Source organism: Pongo abelii, chromosome 2 (assembly GCF_028885655.2).
Source record: "Pongo abelii isolate AG06213 chromosome 2, NHGRI_mPonAbe1-v2.0_pri, whole genome shotgun sequence".
Classification (NCBI taxonomy): Eukaryota; Metazoa; Chordata; class Mammalia; order Primates; family Hominidae; genus Pongo; species Pongo abelii.
Genome location: NC_085928.1, coordinates 6120208 through 6146339, shown reverse-complemented (window position 1 = coordinate 6146339; position 26132 = coordinate 6120208). Strand labels below are relative to the sequence as shown.

At 53.6% G+C, this 26132-nt stretch overlaps 1 protein-coding gene across 5 annotated transcripts; it reads right to left on the bottom strand.

The window, feature by feature from the left end:
* On the bottom strand, positions 1–26132 carry HDAC11 (histone deacetylase 11). 5 transcript variants are annotated; one of them, XM_002813118.5, is made up of 10 exons: positions 25999–26132; positions 24961–25109; positions 22788–22888; positions 9544–9660; positions 7867–7909; positions 5635–5711; positions 4491–4553; positions 3442–3538; positions 2137–2315; positions 1–1948 (listed from the first exon to the last, which is right to left on the bottom strand). In XM_002813118.5, coding segments are annotated over exons 1-10 (1044 nt in total). In that variant the 5' UTR covers positions 26001–26132; the 3' UTR covers positions 1–1732. The 5 variants fall into 5 exon arrangements, with proteins under 5 accessions (XP_002813164.1, XP_009236662.1, XP_009236663.1 ...); XM_009238387.4 differs by having other exon boundaries at positions 25902–26033; XM_009238388.4 differs by lacking the exon at positions 25999–26132 and adding an exon at positions 25261–25415.

Genomic DNA, 26132 nt, shown 5'->3' with positions numbered 1-26132 from the left:
TGGAATAACATACTAGCATTTATTGAGCAGCTACCCATGTCAGGCCTTGCGCTACAAGAACTTTCCATTTTCATTTCCTTTCACCCCTAAGAGGTAGGGATTCTTCACCTCCAGCACACACAGCAGGCTGGGCCAATCAAGCCTCTAGGATTCTCCAGGAACAGAAGCTCAACAGTGACAAACCGTGTCTGTGGCTGAGCCCCAGAAGTCGCTGGCCTGTGTTGGGTGTGAACGGATGTTAGGTGCCTCGAGTCAGCAACAGACACCAACGGCAAAGGTAGGGATCTCAGAGTGCATTGTTAGAGCCTCGGGGTCTGGTCCAGGAGGCCAGCATTGTTGACATTTTGTGATCTTGGAACCCTTCTCCCTGCAGCAGAGGGAGCATGAGGGAGGCCGGGAGACAGTGGGAGCACCCCCCCACTGTAATGAACACAAGTCCCGTAGGGGGCTGATGGAGCAGGGCCACCTCAATGGACCCACTTTCCCTCCCCAGCCCCTGATTTGATCAGGGCCACAGCTGCTGGCTAGCAGGGGTGGATGGTCCCCCGCCCACTTCCTGGAGGTCCCTGAATGTCCCCATGAGTAGGGCTGATGAACAGGCCAGAGATCTGGCCCACCTGGGGTCCCTGGGCACGGAGAAGGATTGGGGCCCAGGCACTTTGGTGAGGCCAGTGGAGGCCACAGTCCCACCCAGGGCCCTGCCCCGGCTACCTATGTTCACAATCCCCAGGCCAAGATAGAGATCCTTGCTGCCCTCTCTCCAGGAAGCCCTGCCCCGCCTCACCAGTGTCTGGGTCCCTTCCTGAGCCTGGATTCCTGCAGGACCTGGCTTGGGCACCACCCTGCATCCCTGATTTCCACCGGTGAGCCTGGCATGCCCATGTCCCCCACCCTTTTTCTGTCCCCTCCCCGCCTGGGTCAGCGGTCCCCTGGAGGCCACAGGGCTGAGGCCTGTCCTTGAGCTAAGAATTCCTCCCCCAAAACCTGCCCAAGTGCACTGAACAGGCAACACTACCGCTAAGGCAGTGATCTGGGGGCCGCAGGCCTTCCCCACCTTCACCCCCACAGAAGGGCCTGGGAAGGCAGCTCCAGACCTTGCTTTATTGAGGGGGAACTCCAGATGAGGGAACCCACCTGTACCCCTTCCTGACCGTCCCTCACATCCGGGTCCAGAGTTCCCACCTGCTGCCTGGGAACCAGGCCCACCTGGAGGCCTAGCTCCAGCACCTCCCGGGCCATCCACACCAGTGCCTATAGCTCTTCAGCTCTGGGGCAAAGAGGGCAGCAAATCCCATGACCAAGGGGAGGGAGGGAGACCCAGTCAGGATGCAGGCCTAGTCAGGATGGAGGTGGAAGCTTCCTCACTCTGACCTGGGTCTGACGTTCTCAAAACCAGAACACCCCAAGCCCAGGGCCCTCGCTGTGCCTGGGACCTAGGCTGTCCTCTCCGATTCTCAGTTAACTGCCTGCCTCCCTGGACCCATGGGCCAGTGACTTCGTGTGGGTCCCCCTGGGACACAGGCTCTGCCTTCTGCCCCCACCCATAGAGGCCTCAAGCCCTTCTGGCTTCCAGCAGGGAAAAGTAGAGGAAGGGCCAGCTCCAGGCCCCAGCCAGGGATGGCCCTGCCCCTCCATGCTCACTGAAGGCTGCCTCCACCACCCCATGAGTTAGAAAACAAAAAGCACTAAGGGGCGGATAGGCGGGGCCAAGTGACAGGCAGGGCAGCGAGGGTCAGGGCACTGCAGGGGGAAGCAGCGGTGTGTCTGAGTTCTGTGCGGAGACGCTGGGTGACTCAGGCCCAATGAGCCCCAGGCCAAACAGATTAAGGATGGAGTCAGCAATGATGCGGGCTGTGCGCTTCTGGTACCCGCCTGAGGTCACCATAAGGATGGGCACCCGGCGGCCACGGACCATCCGGAACACCAGCTCATCCCGCTTCACGATGCCCTGTTAGGGGAAGAGGAGGGTGACTCAGGCAGGCCAGACCCCCATGGTGTCAGGAAGTCCTGCTGCAGGGCTAGCCCTGCTCCAAACTGCTGTTGCTTCAGCCCATCTCCTCCCTGACATGAGGCCGCCCACCTTTCCTGCTGGTCCATAGAGCAGACCCTCCCGCGGCCCCAAGGGTCAGGACGTACCGCTGGGCTGATGGACAGCCCCCCAAGGCGGTCCCCCTCGAGGATGTCGGTGCCTGCATTGTATACCACCACGTCGGGCAAGTGCTCCTGGAGGGATTTCTTGATGTTCCTCTCTACTTTATCCAGGTACTCATCATCCTCTGTGCCCCACTCCAGCTCCACCTTCCGCCTGATGGCCTCTGGGAGAGAGACATGGATGGCCTCAATTTATAGAGAAGGGAAACTGAGGCTCAGGACAAGACTGTGGACACCAGGCAAGACTGGAAACTGGTCTGTCAGATTCAGCACTGCTCGGCCTCATTCCACCCAAAACTAAGGTGAAAAGAGCACCAAGAGCTCCAAAAAGGGGGACTCAAAGGAGAGAAGTGGCACTGAAGCTGAGACACTGCCCTGGGGGTGTGGAGATCTGTGTTGGCAATGTCAGATTTCACTGCCTCCTCCGGGTCTTGCCTACACACATGGACACCCTGTCCTGCCCTTAAGCCCAGGCTCAGCACATGTGAGGTTCTGTTCAGAAACTGGTTCCTTGGGCCATACTAGCTGCTGACTTATCCACACCAGACTCATCGCAACTGGTGCAAAAATGTCCCCTACCTGCAAAGGTGGCAGCCCTGTTTTTAAATCTCATCTGAGAGTCTCTGCCTTTTGATTGATGAGTTTAATGCATTTTCATTTTAACAATTATAAATGAATTTCTTTTTTTTTTTTTTTTTTTTTTTTTGAGATGGAGTTTCGCTCTTGTTGCCCAGGCTGGAGTGCAATGGTGCGATCTTGGCTCACCACAACCTCCGCCTCCCAGGTTCAAGCAATTCTCCTGTCTCAGCCTCCCGAGTAGCTGGGATTACAGGCATGCGCCACCACACCCGGCTAATTTTGTATTTTTAGTAGAGATGGGGTTTCTCCATGTTGGTCAGGCTGGTCTCAAACTCCTGACCTCAGGTGATCCGCCCACTTCAGCCTCCCAAAGTGCTGGGATTACAGGCATGAGCCACCACGCCCAGCCTACGTGAATTTATTTCTTATTTCGTATTTTCAAATTTATCCTGTTTTTCTTTTTCTTCTTTCATCCTTTCCTGTATTTTGCCAGACAGATGCATGTTTATTGGAAAGGTTATGTGATCTTGGGTGGGTCGAGTGACTTCTCCAGGTCTCGGCTTCCTCATCTGTAAAGTGGGAAGGATCACCTCGCAGGGATGCTATGAACCACTGCAGTGGCTTCTGCAGGGCCTAGCAGGCAGGAGACACTCAGGTGAGAGCCTCATCCACAAGGACACACCCAAGACGAGGGTAGGGGCAGCAGCTTACGCTTGGCAAAGCGGTCCCCGGGGTAGATGTGGCGGTTGTAGACATCCATGATGTACACACGCTTGTCGTCCATGAAGTCTCGCTCATGCCCATTGCCCTGTGGGGAGGTCACAGTAGCTGCTCTTGGGTAGGTGCCCTAGGCAAGGCTGGGGCTCCGCCACCCACCCACCCCCGCCTCAGGAAACTCCCCATTTGCCAGGGCAGCATGGCCTGCTCTCGGGGGCAGCAGGTCTCATGGCTGTTAAGGGGCAGAGCTGGGATTCAACCTTAAAACCAGGCCCCGGCACCTTCTAGCATGGGTTTGAGCAAGCCCAGCCCTCTTGGGTTCCCTATCAGAGGAAAAAATCCCGCTCTGCCGCCCTCTCAAGTCTGTGGTGGGACTGGTTGGGATCAGGGATGTGAAAAGCAAACTGTAAAGGACTGTCCACATGTGACCTGGCTCAGGATTTCGGGGTCACAAGAACCCAAGGCAGGGCCCCAACTAGCACAAAGCCACAGCAGTAATGGTGTGGGGGGTGCCTTCCGGAGCCCACCGGGTCCCCTCCCTGTCTGACCAGAGGCACTGGCCTCATTAGGGGTCTTGAGGAGGAGGTAACCCTCTGCTTTGACACTTTACTCCCTAGGCGCCGAGTTCTTAAATGGTGACCCCAGGTGCCTGAGCCAAGCCATGTGTGTGGGCATCCACCTGAGAGGCAGGTGGCCAGTGCTCAGCAGCTCTGGGCAGGGTGCAGTGCCCCAAATTATTCGTAAGCAATGGCGCCCACAGCAGAGCTCTGCACACGAGAGCAGTCCCATCAGAGTGGGCTTCAGGAAGAGCCTCATGTGGGGGCAGTCAGGAGGAGGGAGGGAGGACCCTCGGGAGCAATGAGGACAACCCGCTGTCCTGGACAGAGCGACAAAGACAGACCCTGCATTTGTAGCCCGAGAGACAGAAGACAGAAGCCGTGAGAGCCGTGGGGACATGAGGAGGGAGACTCTCCTGCCCCAGGGAGATTCTGGAACTGGGGTTGGCAGGTCCCCCAAGAGTTCAGCCCCTGCAGGGCACTCACCTGATGGGCATCAAGATCAATGATGGTAGCCCTGGAGATGCCCTCCACACGCTCAAACAGAAACTGCCAGGGAGGAGAGGGTAGACATGAGGACCTGGGGCGGCCAGAGGACCCAGCCCTACAGCAACTCCCAGCTGGCTGGCGAGGGGCAGGGAGGGGTGCCTAATGCTTGTGGGTAATCAGGCCACCCAGCAAAGATGTCACTTGCCAGGGAGAGCTGTGCAGCTCCAGCTGTGGGGCTCCACGTGTGCATGCAGGAGGTGGTCAGGGAAGGCTCCCTGGAGGAGGGGGCATGTCCTGTGCCCTGAAGGGTCATAGGTCAGGAGGTAAGTGGGTCACTCAGGCCCTGGATTTTCCCAGATTCCCTAGGAAATGTGTAGGGGTTAAGGAGAGAATCCCCACAGCCCTGGGACTTCAGTCCCCAACCTCTGCCTCATCCTACAAGGCCAAGTCCTAAATGCCCCCTCTTCTAGGAAGCCTTCATTCCCTCCTCCCAAGGAAGGACTCCTGTGCTTCCCCCTTCTCCTAATGGCCTGCCTCCCCCCATCAGTGTATGTGCCCCATGAGAGCAGGGACACATAGGAACACGTCAGTCTGTTCCTGATGCCCAGCATGAGGCCAGGCACAGAGTGGCAGGGGAGTTGCAGGGCCCCACAGACCAGAGGCCAGCACCAATTCTGCCCCTGCTATTTGCATGCTCTCACCTCTGTGGGCCCCTGTCTGTCTGCGAGGATTCAGGGAGTAAGTCCTGGAGCACAGCGTGGGTTGGAGCATGCAGAAGTGCCAGGTACTATCAGCACCATCATTCTTTCCACTCCCTACTCCCTTTGCCAGCCATGCCCTTCTTCCTACAGCTTAATATGTGGCTATACAGCAGATCCTGACCCTCTCTAGTCCCCTGGCTCTGTGGGAGGCTGGAATAACTCCCTTCCACCACAGGCAACCCTTCTAAGCAACATGGAAGAGGAGCAAGTGTCAGATCTGGATTCAGTTCCAGCCTGGCTGAGCAACCCAGACAAGCCCCCTCCCTGCTCCAGCATAGGCCCCTTGTCTATAATTCAGGGTGAGAACAGTTAATTTGGAGCTATGGGGAGGATTCCAGGAGGGCTCTTGGAGGGGAGACCCCACTTGCTCATAGACACACCTGGATGGCGAGCGTGATGTCCGCATAGGCACAGAAGCCCCCGCCACGGTCGCTGGAGCAGTGGTGGAAGCCACCCCCTGCGGAAGGGCAGAGAGCGGTGCTGCTCAGAGCCAGGCTCCCAGGCTCAGTCCAGGAGCTACTCCATCCCTTCACCTCCCCCAGCATCCTCCCTGCTCAGCTCTCAGGGACCTGTGCCTCGGACTCTGGGTTGGCAAACTAAGCTGAGTGCTGGGGCATGTCACCATCCCCAGGCCAGAAGGCAGCCGCATCTTCAGGGTGTCCCCAGCAAGTCCTCAGTGCCACTCACACCCCTAAGCAACAGAGAGCTCATCATTCCAGAGGCAGAAAGCTGCTCCTTGCCCCCACCAAGCTGGGCCTGCCTCCATGTGGCTCCCCACACCAGGAAGAAGTGGTGGTATGGCGGCCACGTGGATTCTGCCAGAGGCCAAAGGGGCTGGTCAGGAATGGCACCCTCTGCTGGTCATGACTGCCTACAGCCACGAGGAGGGCCCTAGAGCCTGGGATCCATCACCCCTCAACCCTGAGACACAGCCTCAGAGCCCTGGGTCCCATAGAGACCCCTTCCCCTGCAGCCCGTGGGATGGCCTGAATTGCAGGGGCCCTCTGAAATTGAGCCCAACAATTGCTCCGTCAGACAGTGTGCAGCTGGCCCCATGGATACCAGGAACTTGCCTCTCCCACCCCCCAGGAGGCTGCTGTTGGCTCCTAACGATGAGACGACAGCCACAGTGAACACCTGACTGAGCAACTGAGCTTGCTGAAGACCCCCTCCAGCCCAAGGAGGGGCATTAATACCACCATCCCCATTTTACAGATGAGGAGACCGAGCCACAGAGGAGGTCAGCAACTGGCCCAGGGTCACACAGCCAGGTAATGGCAGAACCAGGATCAAACCCAGGGTGGATCAGGATCCAGGCTCTTAACCTCTACCAGGCAGTAACACCTGCCATGGGGAGGGCCATCCAGGCCCTCCTCGGAACCCTGCTGTAGACACGCAGGGCACAGATCACTCCCAGGTTTGTGCAGCAGAGTACCATAACATCATTACTATGCCAGACCGAATGCTAGGCACCTGGTAACACCAAGATGGAAGAGACCCAGCCCCTGCAGAGTGGGGCTTCCCTCAACTGTGCAGTGGCCCAAGGTGGACTCTCCCTTGCAGAGTTCAGAGCCAAAGGCTGGGGGACCCTGCTTTAGGGCTCTACACAAGCCAGTACGCATCTTTCCATGACCATTTCCTCATCAGTGAGACAAGCCTGACAATTATGCCCAGCTCAAATAAGAGTCTGGGTGAAGGCCGGGCATGGTGGCTCATGCCTGTAATCTTAGCACTTTGGGAGGCCGAGGCGGGCGTATCACCTGAGGTCGGGAGTTCAAGACCCAGCCTGACCAACATGGAGAAACCCTGTCTCTACTAAAAATACAAAATTAGCCAGGCATGGTGGTGCATGCCTGTAATCTCAGCTACTCAGGAGGCTGAGGCAGGAGAATTGTTTGAACCTCGGAGGCAGAGGTTGCAGTGAGCCGAGATCGCGCCATTGCCCTCCAGCCTGGGCAACAAGAGGGAAACTACGTCTCAAAAAAAAAAAAAAAAAAGAGCCTGGTGAAAAAGAGCTTTGTAAACTGTCAAGTGCTGTGCCTCCAGGAGGGACAATGAGAGGGACAAGGGAGACTCGCGTGCAGCCCTCCCATGAGCCAATCTTGAGGGAGATTCAAGGGGGCTGGGGAGCACAGGCTCTCTGGACCCTTGATAAGGTGGTGGTATTGACCTTGGATGTCCCCACCCAACCCAATGTGACCAAGCCTCTGTGGGCTGTCCTGGGCCCCAGGACACAGGGGAGTCCTTCAGGGAAGACACAAGGCAGGCTTCAGACCATGCTGAGCTGCCCAGGGATGGCACAGGCTCTCTGGAAGGGAGGAAGCTCCCTGCCACTGGAAGTGTGCAAAGGAGGGGCTGGGGAACCACCCGGGGACCTCCTTAGACAAGGATCTCACGTTAGATGGAGGCACTGGTCAGTCTCTCCCAGGTACTAGGAGGCTACACATCAACCTCCAGGCCACTCCACAAGGAGGCTAGGGTGACTTGAGAAAACCAGAGCTTCTGAATTCACAGCTGCCACCTCCAGGATCCTCCCGCCCTCCCCCAGCCCCCTTTCAGGACAGTTCCACCAAGCCAGGCTGGACATTCCCGAGGACATTCTCAGCACTCACCCACGTTGATGGCCCAGCCTCGCTCCACGGCCAGCTTCCCCGCCTTTGGAGACAAGCAGAGGGTGAGGGGCGCAGGCAGCCGATCCACCAGTCATTCATTCACTGATTCATGCACTCATTCCATAAACACTGCTTCTAGCCAGCTCTGGGGGAAGGATGAGCTGAGCTACAAGGTAGGGGTCCCTACTCCAAGCAACAGTCCAGGAAGTAAGTGTCAGCTTGGCTGGCATATAAGATGTACAGTGCATAAGCACCTTTGTAATTGTGCAAGGAAATTGGAAAAAATAAAAGTACTTATCATCCATCACATATGAGCTGACAATAATTTTGATATGGCTTTCAAAGGAAAATAGGCAAAGTTTTGCTCATAGAAATACAGTAGACTGGGCCTGGCGCAGTGGCTCATGCCTGTAATCCCAGCACTTTGGGAGGCTGAGGCAGGCAGATCACTTGAGGTCAGGAGTTCAAGACCAGCCTGGCCAACATGGTGAAACCCCGTCTCTACTAAAAATACAAAAATTAGCCAGGCAGGGTGGCGTGTGCCTGTAATCCCAGCTACTCCGGAGGCTGAGGCAGGAGAATCACTTGAACCTAGGAGGCAAAGGTTGCAGTGAGCCAAGGTCACACCACTGCACTCTAGCCTGGAGGACAGAACGAGACTCTGTCTCGAAAAAAACAAACAAGCAAAAAAAGAAATATAGTAGACTAAATACTGAAATCTTCCAGGAAATCATAGTTTTGGGGATGGGCAGTAATATTCTACTAAGCTAAAAAAAAAAAGTACAAATTTACAAACATAACAGAACTGTAGGGGATCAGTAGGTAGTGATCCAGGGCTGGGTTAGATCCTCACACATTTGAATGTGAAACATTCCTCTATCTCCAAATAACTAGGCAGTCTGTGGCACATTTTTTTTAAAAAACCACACACACAATGTGAAACCTAATTTTGCTGTGGGGATTCTTTGTTGCCACACCCACAGTGGGGGAGAGGTGGAGGCTTATTCATCACTGAAGTCACGGAGGATCAGTTCTCCATCTTAATTTTGGGTACATTAGGGCTGGGCGTGGTGGCTCAAAGCCTGTAATCCCAGTACTTTGGGAGGCCAAGGCGAGTGGATCATTTGAGGTCAGGAGTTCGAGACCAGCCTGGCCAACATGGTGAAACCCCGTCTCTACTAAAAATACAAAAATTAGCCAGGCATGGTGGCGAACACCTGTAGTCCCAGCTACTCAAGAGCCTGAGGCAAGAGAATCGCTTGAACCTAGGAGGCAGAGGTTGCAGTGAGCCAAGATCACACCACTGCACTCCAGCCTGGGCGACAGAGCGAGACTCTACTCAAAAAACAAAAACAAAAAAAAAAAAAACTGGTGAGTGGGTATGCATTAGAGCCATAGTGCTAGGATATCCGCTTTGGTGGGTGGAGAGATATATTATATACTAGCAATTACGGTAACAAATAGGAGGTCATAGGAGAAGGAACAATGAGAATTCTAATGTCCCAAGATGGGGAAAAAAGGCTTTTGGAGAAAGGGTCATTGTTGCTGAGCCTTGAGGAATATTTAGGATTCTGTTCAACTACTAAGTGGGAGGAGGGCATTCCAGGGCAAAGGAGGTGAGAAGGACCCTGGGGTGTGGGGGCCCCCAGCCCAGCCATGCCCCCCTACCCCACCTACCATTATGGTTCCTCCTGTCTGGGTCCGAAGGGGCCTCAGCACCTTCCTCTGCACAAGGAAGTTGGGGAGGAAGATAACGGGGGGGATTTCTGTGATGGTAGCAACAGCAAAGGACCACTGCGGAAAAAGACACGGGCTGTTGGCCTCCGCTGCCCTACCCCGAGGCAACCCGTGAGAAATCGGTTCCCCGGGAAATGCCTTGAGGACAGTTTCCAGGTGCCCTTGGATGAACTCCCTGGTCAAGCACACTTCCTTTGGTAGAAATGACAGCCAGAGCCACAACCCTACCAGGCTCCTGACAAGCTCTGGGCTCAGTAAAGAGCAGTTTACACAATGCATTTCTTAAAGCTAGTTGGCCAGGGTTCCTCAGCATTCTGAGGCCCTTGGCTGCCCTCTTGTGCCCAGAACAGGAGGTGCAGAGGGCTCCAAGTCAGCAGTGCAGGTCTAGGACTGCTTTGCGATAACAAATTGGTCTAGACCACCCACTGTATAGAAGGGGACACTGAGGCCTAGGCAGTGAGGATCTTCCCAAGGCCACACAATGAGTCACTGACAGAGCTGGGACGGGAGCCCTGGCCTCTTGCTCCCTCGAACTGCACTGCCTCTTCGTCCATTGGGAATCGGACCTTCCTGGCAAAAGGGATGCACTGCCCTCATCTCCAGCTGCTGAGGCTGGGGGGTCTAGGGTACCTGAAAGGTATCTGCACTAAGATCAGGACAGAGTGTGCCCTGTGACCTCCAAGTCCACCAGGTAAACATCCATGGCACTGGCTGCCCAGCTGCACCCAAACCCCAACCCATCTCCTGGCTGAAAACGCATCCCTGCTCCCCACCCACGTGAGGCAGAGCCACTCACTTTGTAAATATTTACTAAGTGCCTGCTAGGTGCCCCAGGTGGGCACTGGAGGGCCCATTCTCATGCCAGGACACTTGCAGACACTTATTTGCAGTGTGATGAGTGGTGATGAAGAGGAGAACTGGGTGGGGGTTATTAGAGAGGCTTTCTGGAGGTGGTGGCATTTGCGGGAGGTGAAGAGTGAATAGGAGTTATCCAGATGCAGAGGTCAAGGGAAAAAGGTATCTGTGGGCAGAGAAGTGAGTCCATGATCCACAGAAGGTGGGTGCAGCTGGAACAGGGCAGGCTGAGCTCATCACACAGGGCCTGGTCTGCTAGCACAGGCTCACACATTGTCGTCAGAGCAGTAGGGAGCCATAGATGGTGCTGTCCCAAGCTGCTCTAGCTGCAGCAAGGAGAACCAATTAGGGGAACAAGAATAGAGAAGCAGCAGCCCTAGGGAGGAAGCGTGAGCTAAGAAGGGTCTGGGGTGGTAAGAGGAGCAGGTATTAGCAGGCAGCATGCAGGGACAAGGGGTAGAGGGCCCAGGTGTCAGGTCTGAGGCCTGTGAGGGTAATGGCACTTGGAGGTGAACCTGAAGCAGGGTACAGAGGCGGCACTAGGTTCTGCTCTCCATGGGCCAAGTCAGCCCCTGGGGCAGCCAGGTGAGACAGCTGAGGTTTAAGTGAGGCTGGAGCTCAGAACAGGGGTGGGAGAGTGGGAGGTGAAGGGCTGGGTTGGGACTGCAGGCTTCCCATGCTGAAGGGCAAGGCCCAGACAGAGAACCCCTGGGGACAATCAAGGGCTTCCCTGGGACACGGTGAGGTGTGGAAAGACCTAAGGTGCAGTGCTCAGGAGGCCAGGTGGAGAGAGGTTGGCTGGAAGGAGCAGGTGGAGGGAGGCACCAAGCTGCAGAGACATTCCATGAGAGGAAAGTGGGAAGTGTGGCCATTGCATTCACCAACCAGGAAGAGGAGTTTTAGGATGGGAGAAACATGAGCATGTTCAATGACAGACAGCAGGCAGCAGGCAGGGAGAGGGTGGCCAGGGATGGGTGTGATGGCAGAGGGGGGATGAACCTCAGAGGGCCAGGAGGTGCTGTAGCCAGGCCACTCGGGGCCGGACAAAAGGCAGGACACACCCTAAGTCAGGCCCCAGGAGGGGCCTCATGGCTTAGGCCCTGGCCACCAGGGGAGGCTTCTGTCATAGTCCTGGGGGTGCCAGGCACCCAGCCTGCCCACACTGCTGGGGAATGCCCGTGGCCACCGGCCCAGGCCAGCAAGGGCGGCTGAAGGCGGGGGAAGCTGGCGTCACTCCCTCACTCTGGTAGAGAAGCCAGTGAGCAGGGTCCCACTCGTGGTTGGGAAGGAGAGGTGCCCATGGGGCACCACTTCCACGAGCCCAGGCCCTCTGGTGGTAACATGAAGGCATCACAGGGCCTGGGAAGGGGTGGGAGTGTAAGAGCTGGGACCGGCACAGCCAGACGGCTGCAGGACACACCCATGACTGTATGTGTGTGCATGTGTGTTGTGTATACATGTGTGCACAGGTATGTCCGTGTGTGTGTGTGTGCATGTGTGTATGTTGCAGGACAGACCCAGAGAAAGGAAGGTCCCTGCCTGAGGTCATCAGCTCCTCTTGTTCACCACACTCATCCCACTGCCCAGCACAGGCCCCGCGTGTGGCCGGAATGGAACCATGGTTTTCCATGAACGAATGAGCAAACAAATGAGCCGCTGAAGGAGCACATGGAGTCACAGCCTCCCTCCCTCCCTGGGAAGCCAGCAGGGGACACAGACTGGAAGACAATGCAGCCGAGAGCCCAGCATGGACACAAACCACGAGAAAGGCATTCTCTCATGTGCTCCACAGGTACGGGTCTCGCACAGCGCTCCTCGAGGAGGCTTCCACCGGCAAGTCATTTGGGAAGCACGGCTTATGCCCCCTGCCTCCTGGAGATTCGCAGCACACCCTAGCATGCTAAAGGCTCTGAGAAGTTCTGCAGCAAATAATCCATTCTAACTTTTCTCCCCCAAGATGTCAGAAGATCTGCCTGCCCTCTTTGCTTTTTAAGTCACACACACTAACCTGCAAAACTGCAGTGGCATGGGACACACTTGGGAACCTCAAAGAGGTTCCTTGGTATCCTCCACAGATTGGGCCTGACCTGGTCCAGGGGCCAGATGCGGCCACCCAGGAGCATGCACGGGACTTGGCCAGCAGGACCAGCCCCCATAGGAGAAAGTATGTGTGTTTGCTGTGCCAACGTTGGCGAGACGAGCCCCTCAGCGGAGCAGCAGGCTTCGGGCAGTGAAGAGGAGGCTGGCACTTGGGCCTTCTCCTGGTGCAGCAGTGGTTTCTGCACAAGGCAGTGACGCGGTTGCCAACACCCTAGACCAGCACCATCCAATCCAGTGGCTGCCAGCCACAGGTGGCTACTTACATATGATTGTAAATTCATCAAAATCTTAAAAATTCAAGTTTGGTTCCTCAGTTACACTCTCCATATTTCAAGAGCTATGTGCGGCCAGTGGCGACTGGACTGCACGGAGCAGGTCTGAGCATTTCCATCATTGCAGAAGGTTCCACAGGGCAGCACCGCTCTAGGAAAAACCACCCATCAGTGGCCAAGGTGAGAAATAAACAGAGCGGGTGGGGCGGACTAGTGGCGGGGCCCTGGGTGAGGGGAGGAGAGGGAAGAGGGCCTGGGCTAGAGCAGGCTCTATGTGGTCAGAGGAGGTGGCAGGTAGGAGGAGCTCAGGGCACCACCAGGTGACATCTGGAGATTCACTTTCTGACCAACACTTCCAGGGGTAGCCCCCGAGGGAGCTGTGGGTGGGGCAGGTGGGGGGTGCTGCACTGCTGACAGATATCTTATCTGGGACACGCAGCACGCCGTGGTGGGACTGCCCAGATCTGCCAGCAGGTCAGGCTCCCTGATAGTCTCGCCCTGGGCAAGGGCACTGTGGGCGAGGCTAGGACTGGGGTGGACAGGCTCAGAAGTTCCCCAGAGTCAAACTGGTCCAAGTCTGAGTTCTGCCACTGGCTATGTGAATTTAGAATTCACTTCTCTGTGCCTCTGTCTCATCTATAAAACAAGACTTTGGATGAGGACTTAGAGGTGGAAACCAGTCAGAGAGGCTTGTCCTCGCCATCTAATCTAAAATCCTCCCACCCGGCCAGGCTTGGTGGCTTACGCCTGTAATCCCAGAAGTTTGGGAGGCTGAGGTGGGCAGATTACTTGAGGTCCAGAGTTTGCGACCGGCCTGGCCAACAGGGTGAAATCTGGTGTCCATTAAAAACACAAAAATTAGCCGGGCATGGTGGCAGGTGCCTGTAATCCCAGCTACTCAGGAGGCAAGGCAGGAGAATCTCTTGAACCCAAGGGGCGGAGGTTGCAGTGAGCCAAGATCGCACCACTGCACTCTAGCCTGGGTGACAGCGTGAAACTCTGTCTCAAAAAAATAAAATAAAATACTCCCACCAGGGGCCCCCTGGAGCCCACACCTTGGCTTCATCTTCCCAGATAGCACTTCTCTCCCTGAGGCTACAGACTGTCCCGATTAGCATCTATCTCCCTCAAAAGGATGCCAGCTCCAGGACAGCACGCTTCTGCTCACTGCTGTGCAGACAGTGCTGAGGCCATGCCTGGCACCCAGTAGGTGCTGGCCATGCATGCCGTTGATCCCCTTTTCTGGCTGGTGCACCAGAGCCCTTCTCCTGACGGAAGCCACTTCACCTGCACCATCCCGGGAAAGCCATGACTGACAAGGGCCTGTAACAGCCAGGCCACATGCTTCTGGGCAGGGCAACCCTGTGGTGACATTCACGCCCCAGAGATCTCCATGGAATCAGGCTGAGGCCACACTTCCAAACCCACATCTGTGCCCAGCTGCTCACTGCCCGCTCCCCACTGCCTGTGCCTCTTGCAGGTTTCATCTGAAATCGCCTGCACCATCTCAGACTCTGCTTCTAGGGATGTGGTTCTCAGACCAGCAGCACCCACAGCACTTGAGAATGTATTAGAAATGCAGATTCCCAGTCTCTACCCAAGACAACATGGATCAGAAACTCTGGGAGGGGCCCAGCCATCTGCTGGAACAAGCCCTCCAGGTGTTTCAGATACTTGCTCAGGTTTGAGAGCCACCATTCTAGGGAACCCAACCTAAGGCAGTGCTGGGTGAATGAGCACACTATGTGAGCATGGGAGGTCTGCCCCAGACTGACGCCACCACCCGCCAAAGGGCATAGCCTGCATGTAGCCAGTTATCAGGGCCCCCATACCTCGTCAGCCTCTGTGGGACTCCACAGAGAGCAGGACATGACTGGGGCTAGCCATATCTCTGGGACCTACTGCGCCATCCACTCAGCTCCACAAGCCTTCACCTTCCAGACACCTGGTTTCCTCAGGTGGACCCGCTGCCCTCAGGTTCAAACCAAGAACTGCTCTCAGGGAAGAGCTAGGCTGTAACCCCTCTAGGGCCCCCACTGCTTGCTTTAGGTGGGTCCTTTCTACCAGTAGAAGGGGAGCAAAAGCAGAGAAGGGGAAAACACGATCTCTCAGTTGATGCACAAAAAGCCTTTGACAAAATTCAATAGCCTTTTGTGATAAAATCACTCAACAAACTAGGAACAGAAGGGAACTCCCTCAACATGATAAAAGGCGTTAAAAAATTTAACCCCAAAGCTGACATTATACTCAACCGTAAAAGATTGAAAACCCTCTGTCTAAGATCAGGAACAAGACAAAGATGCCTGCTCCACTACTGCTATTTAACATAGTACTGGAAGTTCCAATCAGAGGAATTAGGCAAGAAAAATAAATAAAAGCCATCCAAACTGGAAAGGAAGCTACCTCTCTTCACAGATGGTATGATGTTATACATAGAGGATCCTAAAGAATACACACACACACACACACACACACACAGAACTATTAAAGCTAAGAAACAGGCCAGGCGCAGTGTCTCATGCCTGTAATACCAGCACTTTGGGAGGCCAAGGTGGGCGGATCATGAGGTCAAGAGATTGAGACCACCCTGGCCAACATGGCGAAACCCCATCTCTACTAAAAATACAAAAATTGCTGGGCATGGTGGCATGCACCTGCAGTCCCAGCTACTTGGGAGGCTGAGGCAGAAGAATCACTTGAACCGGGGAGGTGGAGGTTGCAGTGAGCCAAGATCATGCCACTGCACTCCAGCCTGGTGACAGAGAGAGACTCCGTCTAAAAAAAAAAAAAAAAATGCTAAGAAACAAATTCAGCAAAGTTGTAGGATACAAGATCAACACAAAAAAATCAGTTGTATTTCTATACAACTGATTATTGTATATACCAGCAATGAACAATCTTAAAAGGAAATTCAAACAATTTCGTTTATAATAACATCAAAAAGAATAAAATGCATGGGAATAGATTTAACCAAGAGGTACAAGATTTGTCCATTGAAAGCTACAAAACATTGCTGAAAGAAATTAAAGACATAAATAAATGGAAAGACATCCCATGTTCATGGATTGAAAGACCGAATATTGTTAAGATGGCAAAACTCCTCAAAGCAATTTACTCAATGCAATTCCTGTCAAAATCCCAATGGCCTTTTTTGCAAAAAATGGAAGTTGATGCTATAATTCACATGGAATCTCAAGGGACCTCAAACAGCCAAAACGATCTTGAAAAAGAACAAAGTTGTCTGGGCATGGTGGCTCACACCTGTAATCCCAGCACTTTGGGAGGCAGAGGTGGGCAGATCACGAGGTCAGGAGTTTGAGACCAACCTGACCAACATGGTGAGACCTCATCTCTACTAAAAATAGAAAAATTAGCTGGGCATGGTGCCGGGCACCTGTAATCCCAGCTACTCGAGAGGCTGAGGCAGGAGAATCACTTGAAACCAGAAGGTGGAGGTTGCAGTGAGCCGAGATTGCGCCACTGCACTCCAGCATAGGCAACAAAGCGAGACTGTGTCTCAAAAAAAAAAAAGAACAAAGTTGGAGGCCTCACAATTCGGAATTTCAAAATTTGCTCCAAAGCCACAATAACCACAGTAAGCCACAGTAACAATACCAAAATAGTGTGGTATTGACATAAGAACAGACATACAGATCAAATGAATAGAATTGGCTGGGCGCAGTGGCTCACACATGCCTGTAATCCCAGTACTTTGAGAGGCTGAGGTGAGCAAATCACTTGAGGTCACAAATTCGGGACTAGCCTAGCCAACACGGTGAAACCCCATCTCTACCAAGAAACATAAAAATTAGCCAGGCATGGTGGTACACACCTGTAGTCCCAGCTACCCGGGAGGCTGAGATGGGAGAATCACTTGAACCCAGGAGGCGGAGGTTGCAGTGAGCCAAGATGGAGCCACTGTACTCCAGCCTGGGCTGTCGAAAGAATGCAACCCTTTCTTAAACAAACAAACCAAAAAAATGAATAGAATTGAGAGTCTAGAAATAAATCCACACATCTATGGCCAGTTGATTTTCTACAAAGGTACCAAGACCATTCAACAGGGGAAAAACAGCCTAACAAATGGTGCTGGGAGAACTGGATATCTGAGTACAAAACAATGAAGTTGGACTTGCCTCACACATATACAAAAATTAACTCAAAATTTGTCAAGGCCTAAATATAAGTGAAAACTATAAAACTCTTAGAAGAAAACACATGCAGTAAACCTTCATGACCTTGGGTTTGGCAATGGATTCTTAGATATGACACCTAAAGAAAATGAAAAAAAGATAAATTGGACTTCAGCAAAACTAAAATTTCTGTGCATCAAAGGACACTATCAAAAAAAAAGACAACCCACAAAATGGGAGGAGTTATTTACAAATTATATAATATCCAGAATATATAAAGAACCCTACAACTCAACAAAAAGACAAGCCAATTTTAAAAATGGGCAGAGGACTTGAATAAACATTTCTCCAAATGAGATATACAAATAGCCAACCAGCACATGAAAAGATCCTCAGTGTTAATTAGCCATTAGGGAAATGCAAATTAAAACCATGAGATACCACTTCACATCCAGTAAGATGGCCACACTGGGGGGAAAAAAAAACCCACCAAAAAATAACAAGCATTGAAAAGGATGTAGAGAAATTGGGACCCTGGTAGATTACTGGTGGAAATGGTGCAGCCCCTGTGGAGATCACCTTGATGGTTCTTCAGAAAATTAAACAGAATTACCATGTGACCCAGTAATTCTACTCCTAGGTGTATACCCCAAATAACTGAAAACAGGTATTCTAATAAATACTTGTATGCACATGTCCACAGCAACACTACCCACAATAGCCAAAAGGCCTATAAACTAATGAATGGATTAAAAAAATGTAGTGTTTTACAATGGAATATCATTCTGCTGTGAAAAGGAATGAAGTACTGATACATGCTACAACACAACACAGATGAACTAAGCTGTGCTTAGTGAGATAAGCCAGACACAAAAGGTCACATATTGTATGATTCCATTTATATGAAATATCCAGGATAGGTAAATCCATAGACAGAATGCAGGTGAGTGATTACCAAGGGGACTTGGGGGGATAAATGGGGAGCAAGTGTTTAAAAGACACGGGGTTTCCTTTTGGAGTGATGAAAATGTTTGGAACTAGAGATGATGGTTGCCCCACTTTGTGAATGGACTAAAGACCACTGAACTGTACAGTTTAAAGTGGTTAATGGCTAATTTTGTTATGTAAATTTTACCACAATTAAAAAAAAAACATATTTTTAAAGGAGAGAGGAGCCCCTCAGGGAAGAGAAGAGAGAGTTGGAGACCAAGAGGAGCTCATTCCCCTAGAGACCCTCCAGGGTCCCTCCAGGTGCTCCATGGAGCTATGGTCTGTGTCTCCTTCTCTCCACACTGTACTGGAACTCAAGAGAGATAGTTCTGCCCTGGGATCTTTGCACTTGCTGTTTCTTCTGCTTGGAATGCCCTTCCCCAGATGACCACATCACCCACTCCCTCACTCCCTTCCCACATGTCACCTGTGATCACAGGTAGTAAGCCCTTTCCTGACTCCTGATTTAAAACTGCCGTCCTCTCACCAGCTCTCCCCACCCCCTTTCCTGCTGTCCCTTCCTTTCTTCACGACACTCAGCACCATCTAACATATTATCTCATTACTTAATTATTACGTTTATTGTCTGACTCTCCCACCTAAATGCCAGCTCCAGCAGGAAAGGGATGTGGTCTCTTGCTCCATCCCATCCCCGCAGCACCTAGATCACAGAGTGGTGCCCTCTGAGCACTTGCTGGATCCACGTGTCCTGAGCACTGTCCAGTGCAGAGTGCACAGGGGCAGGATGTCAGATGCTGCCCAGGACTAACCCACACTCCATGGCACCCGAGAATCAACCAAAGGCAAGAGCCCAGTGCTGGGGCGGTGGGGAGCTCAACAGCTACCCTCAGAGGGGCCAACCCTGGACCTTGCACACAGCAGGAGCTTGATAAACATGGGTTTCCCTGAATTGACATCTTGCAAACGTCAAGCTCCTGCTTCTCCTTCAGTGCCCTGTTTATTAAGTATCAAAGGCCACACCAGTGCAGAGTCAGGCATGAGCCCCAGGCAGGGGTTGCGGGTAGAATGGGATGAGGCAGGGGAGACGGTGGATGTTACACAGCACACACAGAATGACCAGGGAAAAGCAGCCTGAGAAACCTGAAGGACTCTCTAGGACACTCTCTGGGTGCCCATAGCAGAGGAAGGAGAAAAGAAACATTGCAGACATCTGCAAGGAGGTGGGAGACGTTCCTGAGCTGCAGCCCTAGGTGCTAGATGATGTTTGAAACGGGCTTGGGTCCCACCTGAGCAGCAAGGGCATGTCACACCATATCACCCTCCTGCTGAAAACCCTCTCGTGACTGTCCAAGGTCCCTGGAACAAAATATACACTCCTCCCACGGCCTGCAAGACCTGGTGTGGCCTGGGGCTCTGGCCTCCCAGACTGCACCATGTACGAGCCACAATGTTTCATTCCCTTCCATCCGGCCTCCCAAGCATTCTTCTCCCCTTTGGAAGATCAAGTCCCCTCCACCCTCCAGGCCTGGGATTCTGAAACATTCTTCCTTCAAAGCTATACATGAGGGCCAGGAGCAGTGGCTCACGCCTGTAATCCCAGCACTTTGGGAGGCCGAGGCAGATGGATTGCTTGAGGTCAGGAGTTCAAGACCAGCCTGGCCAACATGGTGAAAACTCCGTCTCTACTAAAAATACAAAAATTAGCCGGGTGTGGTGGTGGGTGCCTGTAATCCTAGCTACTTGGGAGGCTGAGGCAGGAGAATCGCTTGAACCAAGAGGCAGAGGTTGCTGTGAGCTGAGATTGCACCACTGTACTTGAGCCTGGGCAACAAAGCAAGATTCCTTCTCAAAAAAAAAAAAAAAAAAAAAAAAACTCTACATGAGTATCACCTGCTCCTTTGTTTAGTCTCAGCTCAAACAGCACCTCCTCTGTGAGGCCCTCCCTGACCATCCAATTACCCTCTATTTTTCACTTTCTTCATAGCCCTTGGTGCTCTCTAAAATGCTCTTGGGTGGTTGCTTCCTTAATTTTAATCTGCCACAACTCAAATGCAAATCCATGGTGGCAGAGAGCCCTGCTGTCTTATTCTCTCTGTACTCGGCACATAGTTGGTATTCAATACAGATGTGTTGAATGACTGACTACTTCTTCATCTTTTTTTTTTTTTTTTTTTTTTGAGATGGAGTTTCGCTCTTGTTGCCCAAGCTGGAGTGCAATGGTGCAATCTCGGCTCACTGCAACCTCTACCTCCCAGGTTCAAGTGATTTTCCTGCCTCAGCCTCCCGGGTAGCTGGGATTACAGGCATGCACTACCATGCCTGGCTAATTTTGTATTTTTAGTAGAGACAAGGTTTCTCCATGTTGGCCAGGCTGATCTCAAACTCCCAACCTCAAGTGATCCGCCCGCCTCGTTCTCCCAAAGTGCTGGGATTACAGGCGTGAGTCACCGCACCGGGCCTACTTCTTCATCTTAATAGGTGCTGTAGAAACCATCATGTTTCTCCTTTTGCTCTGACTGCCAGGGAGCTCCAAGTCAAATATGCAGCTGGATCACCATCTTGGTTAACTTTTTCAGTGGACATATCTGAATTCTCCTCCTACCCTCGACCTCAGTTTTCTACTTGGGACTCTACCTGTTAATACTTTTATTATTTTTTTTTTAAGAGACAGTCTCACTCTGTCATACCAGCTGGAGTGCAGTGGTGCAATCATAGCTCACTACAGCTTCAAACTCCTGGGCTCAAGGTCTCCTGCCTCAGGCTCCCAAGTAGCTAGGACTACAAGTGCATGCCACTACACCCAGCTATTTTGTATTATTATGTATCACATAGTAAGCTGCTTTCAGGCTTTTGGGGAACCAAGGCCAGGCATGCAGCCTGCCCAACACAGTTCCCCTGAAGGCCCCTCAAATGGGTGGGGCCCTGGAACCTAGGCCCCCCACCCCCAGCCTGGTTCACTCACACCATTCTGTTTTGCTTTCTCCCTGCCCCAGCTGAGCGCCTCCTGTCCCTTCCTTCCCCTCACCCTCAGGAGTCTGGCAGGCATGTCCTCCTGGCCCAGCCCTAGGCTGTGGACTGTGACCACGCATGCCTGGTCCCCAGGAAACCAGGGCAGCCAAGCACTGGGCTTCCTGCCAAGGCCTCACACCCCTCTCTCTCCCAGGAGCCAGGTTTCAACCTCTTCCTGGTAATCTTTCATGTGCTCACACTGTCCTGGCCCTATCTAGAATTCTCACACCTCAGGCTGGGGTTGGGGAGCAGGGAGGCAGCAGTCCTGACTGGGAACCTAGAAGACTGGACTGGATGACCTGCCAGGGGTCTCCCCAAGGCCCGGCCAACTTCCCAGGTGACCTTGAGCACAGCCTCTTTCTGGACCTAGGCTTTTCCACCTGTGGAGCAGAGGGGCCTGCTGACCTCAGGCATCCACTGTGGCTCTGAGTCTAAGGTGAGCTCAGCCAAGAAGCCTGGGGGTCGGGGCTCCCACACTCTTGGGGCAGATAACCTGAGGCATCCCTGACCCCACCCCCACCAAGGCAGGCTGGCAGTACCAGATTCCAATGCAAGCCCCTGCCCCAACCTCCCCTCTGTTCCCACAAAGAGCACTGAACTGAATGCCTCAGCCCTCAGAACTTCAGCCACTAATAGGAGCTGTGTCCTTCCCTGGAAAGAGGTCACAAGCAGGCAGCCAGTGTGCCCAGTTCAGCCTACAGGTGGGCTTTTACAATCTTATAACGAGTGCCACATTAAGAAATCAGGGCCGGGTGTGGTGGCTCACACCTGTAATTCCAGCTACTTGGGAGGCTGAAGCAGAAAAATTGTTTGAACCCGGGAGGCAGAGGTTACAGTGAGCTGAGATCGTGCCACTGCACTCCAGCCTGCTCAGCAAGAGCGAGACTCAGTCTCAAAAAAAAAATCAGGAAATGTCACTTAATAATCTGGATTCCTGGCTTCTCTTTGAAGACCAGGTGCTCTGGCCATGCCGGGCCCACAGTGGAGCTGAGTAGCAACCCCTTGGGAAAGGGCAGGAGTTCACCCCAGACCCTACCACCGGCCCTCCAACTTGTTTCTCTTCTCTGCTGAGCCCTGAGGGTTTCAAATTAGTTTTTAGACCAACAATTTTCAACAAAACTTCAGCAGAAATACTTAGACCAGAGTCTTAAACTTCAGCCCAATATAAAAAATAGGGTAGGCGTGGTGGCTCACACCTGTAATCCCAGCATTTTGGGAGGCCGAGGTGGGCAGATCACCTGAGGTCAGGAGTTCGAGACCAGCTTGGCCAACACGGCGAAACCACGTCTCTACTAAAATACAAAAAAAATTAGCCAGGCATGGTGGCACGCGCCTGTAAACCCGGCTACTCACTCAGTAGGGTGAGGCAGGATAACTGCTTGAACCCGGAAGGCAGAGGTTGCAATGAGCCGAGATCACATCACTGCACTCCAGCCTGGGCGACAGAGTGAGACTCCATTTCAAAAACAAAAACAAACAAACAAACAAACAAAATAGACCAAAGTGGAAGAGCTATGTATGGTTGGAGGAGGACAGGGGCTGGGGTCTCTGAGGCCTGTCGAAAGAGCACAGCTTGAAAGTCATAATGTAGAAGCCTAAAATTCTATGAAGGCTTTCATACGCCCTGGAGAAGGGGAAGACACCACCCTCAGAGTCGCCTGGCCCAAACTGAGGTCTGCCTTTTTATGACCTCTTTCCTTCTCTTGGGGACCACAGACTCCCATGTTCCTCCAACACTAGGGACATGAATGGGTGCCCTGTGAGACTGTGCTTCCCCAGGCTGAGCCACCTCCTGCCTCTGGCCACTCCTGGCCAGCAGCCACCTGCCCCAGGCCCGCAGCCCCCCAGGCCCGACATCCTGTACCTTGAGCTCATTAAGATAGCGCCTCGTGTGCACCACCAGCAGGTCCTCCTCCGAGGCCTCCCGCGCCTCCACCAGCATGCTGTCAGACAGAAGCTTCTCTTCTGAAACCACAGAGGGAGTACCCTGCTTCCCCACTGACCTCAAGGCCAGGGCCAGCCCCAGACCCTCCCACAGGCTGCAGACTTGGCCTGTGGCAGCCCCTGCCCCAGGGGTAGGTAGGCACTGCTGGCCTGTGGGCCTTCTGAGAAGGGGCAGCCTCCCCAGCCATTGTGGACAGTGGCCAGTCCCTCTGGCCAGGGAGCACTGAACATTGTACACACAGCGATCCCCATGTTTCCCAAGCCACTGATAGTCACAAGGAGAGCTCAGGTGTGCCAGACAACCTTCAGGAGCAGGTGGCACAAGGGTCAGGGATGTTGACCCTCAGAGTGAGAAAAACTCTTCTTAGGAATTCTCCCTCCACCTTTTTTCCCTTTTTTTAAATTCCTTTAAAGAGACAGGGTCTTGGCTAGGTGTGGTGGCTCATGCCTGTAATCCCAGCACTTTGGGAGGTTGAGGCAGGTAGATTGCTTGAGCCCAGGAGTTCAAGACCAGCCTAGACAATATAGTGAGACCGCATCTCTACAGAATATCAAAAAAATGAGGTGGGAGGATCACTTAAGCCAGCGAGGTTGAGGCGGCAATAAGCCTTGATTCCACCACTGCACTCTAGCCTGGGTGATGGGAGTGAGACCCTGTCTCAATAAATAAATAAACAAATAAATAAATGTAAGACAAGGTCTTGCTCTGTAGCCCAGGCTGGAGTGCAGTGGCACAACCATAGCTCACTGCACCCTCGAACTTCTGGGCTCAAGTGATCCTCCTGCCTCAGCATTTCAAGTAGCTAGGACTATAGGTGCATACCACCACCCCCAGCTAAGTTTTTTATTTTTATTTTGTAGAGACAGGGTCTTGCTATGTTGCCCAAGCTGGTCTCAAACTCCTGGCCTCAAGTGATCCCCTAGCCTTGGCCTCCCAGAGTGCTGGGATTACAGGCATGAGCCATTGCGCCCAGCCTCCCTCCACCTTCTGATGATATCACAGGAGGCTCAGTGTGGCATGGCCTCGCAACACCTGCCTGTGTTTTGCTCATCTTCCGTTCAAACCACCAGTCAGTCTCACAGCCTGCAGGCAATAGTAACCAGCCTGGATTGAATTATACTGTTGTTTTCATTGCATTTTTTTTTTTTTACCATGACCTATTTATGGCAAGTGAAACTGCCCTTTCCCATTTTGATGACATAATGCTTCCTTTTAAAACAAGTTTAAGTGAATTTCCCACCTAAATCAGGCCCCTTGATTACAAACCACAGTTAAAACGATGTGCTCTTCGAAGCATCATTTTGCTCAGGGGGATGAGCCCTAAAGGTAGGGCACCTGGAGCTCTGAGTTCCAAACCCAACTCCGCCTCTTAGTAACTGTGTAACTGTGTTACTTCAGCCACTAACGGGAGCTGTGTCTTTCCCTGGGAAGAGGTCACAAGCAGGCAGCCAGTGTGCCCAGTTCGGTCTACAGGTGGGCTTTTACAATCTTATAATGAGTGCCACATTAAGAAATCAGGGCCGGGTGTGGTGACTCACGCCTGTAATTCCAGCTACTTGGGAGGCTGAGGCAGAAAAATTGTTTGAACCTGGGAGGCAGAGGTTTCAGTGAGCTCCTGAGCCTCTGGTGCGATTGTGGTGCCTACCCCCAGGGCTGCTGTGAGGACTGGATTGGAATTGGGTGCGCATGTTTCCTAATCTTTCTAGGACACGATTTCCCCCATCTGTAATCAAAGGAGGTGCGGTGGAGGTGCTCTACCTCCTGACTCTCTGAACCTTAGGGAATGGACTCCTCCAAGCTTCACCTTCCCTGTGCCCATTAGTAATCAGCTATCTTTCCACTAGGCCTCTTGGGCAGAGGCAGGACTTAGGTCCACAGGATGGGGAGCCAGGGAGAGTCTGAGTCAGGGACATCATATCGTGCTTAGGAGTCTGTGTTGGAAAAATCATTTTGGGCGGAAGCCTGGGTAGAAGGCCGTCGGAGGGCTGAAACTGAAGATGGGAGAGAGCCTGAGGCTTATGTTGGGGATGAGGACGGAGAGGACAGGTGGGTTGGAGGAAGCAGATGAGAGTCCAAGGGGGGCCTTCCATACCTTTTAGGAAATTGATCACTTTGCCCCATTTTCCGGCATCAAAGGGATGCAGCTTCTCCAGGCCCATGAAGGTGATGTTGTAGCGCGGCGAGTACACGATTGGCCAGCGTGTCTCTGGCACATGCTGGTACAGCTGGGTTGTGTGTAGCCTACCGTGTGGAAAAGGACAGACGCACAGCTGGGGCAGCCTCGGCAGAAAGCAGCTCCCTCCCGAGCCCGCCTGGACTGACCCACCAGCCATTGCCCAGCACCACTAGCCCCTCAGCCACAGACAAGAGCCTCTCAACAACAGCTGCTTACACTGGCTGTCTTTCCCCGAACCCAATTCCAATCCGGTCCTCACAGCAGCTCTGGGGGTAGGCACCACAATCGCACCAGAGGCTCAGAGAGCAGACCAGGTGTGCCCAAGGTCACAGTGCAGGTCTGTGGAGAAGCAGGCGTGCACTCAGGAGTGTCTGGCTGCAAGGCCTCCGCGCATCACCTCTGCACTGTAATAAATGCCCCCACAGCTGTGTGGCACAAGGCTTCGGCTGCAAAATGTGTGGCTGTTGTGAGGACTCAGAGAATGCAACTGAGGAGCTGAGCACAGCAAGCACTCAGAAACGCAAGTCGGGACCCAACCGGAGCCAGGGCGGGGGGCGGGGATCCTCTGGCCCCGCTGCGCGGCTAACCCTTCCCATCACACCCTGGCAGTCGTCACCCAGAGACAGAAATCCGCCCCAGTGGCTGCCTCCGTGGGGGCGTCCGCGCAGCCAGGAGGCTGGGCAGCGCAGACGTCAGACCCGCGCACATCGCCCGACCGCTCCGGGTCCAGGCCCGGGCCCGGGCCCGCGGCCGGTGCGCGTCCCTCGGGCCACCGAGCTGGCCTGGCGCGCCGGGAGGGCCTGGAAACACCCGTCCCAAGCGTCCCTCACCCCTCACCCGCAAACCTGGGCCCTTACCTGGCGCGCCCGCCCGGCCGTCCCCGCCCTCGCCCTAGCGCGCCCGCCCACCGGGACCCCTGGGAGCCCATCCCCGCCCTCGTCCCTCGGCACTCACATCCCGGGGCCGGCCCTCCCAACGCTGGCCGCAGCTCCGCGACCGGGCGGGGCGGGGCGGGGCGTGGGTGGGGCCAGCCCAGGACACGCCCCCGGGCTTAGCCGCGTCCTCTGGGGGCGGAGCTCTGGCCGACT

Bases quoted from the DNA above. Each gene is read 5' to 3' on its own strand.
- HDAC11 (XM_009238387.4), bottom strand. From the start codon at position 25,972: ATGGGCTCCCAGGGGTCCCGGTGGGCGGGCGCGCTAGGGCGAGGGCGG. The intron at 5,712-7,866 runs GTGAGTGCTGAG...GCCCTTCCGCAG, and splicing joins AGGCTGGGCCATCAACGTGG to GGGGTGGCTTCCACCACTGC. The intron at 4,554-5,634 runs GTGTGTCTATGA...CCTCCCTGGCAG, and splicing joins ACATCACGCTCGCCATCCAG to TTTCTGTTTGAGCGTGTGGA.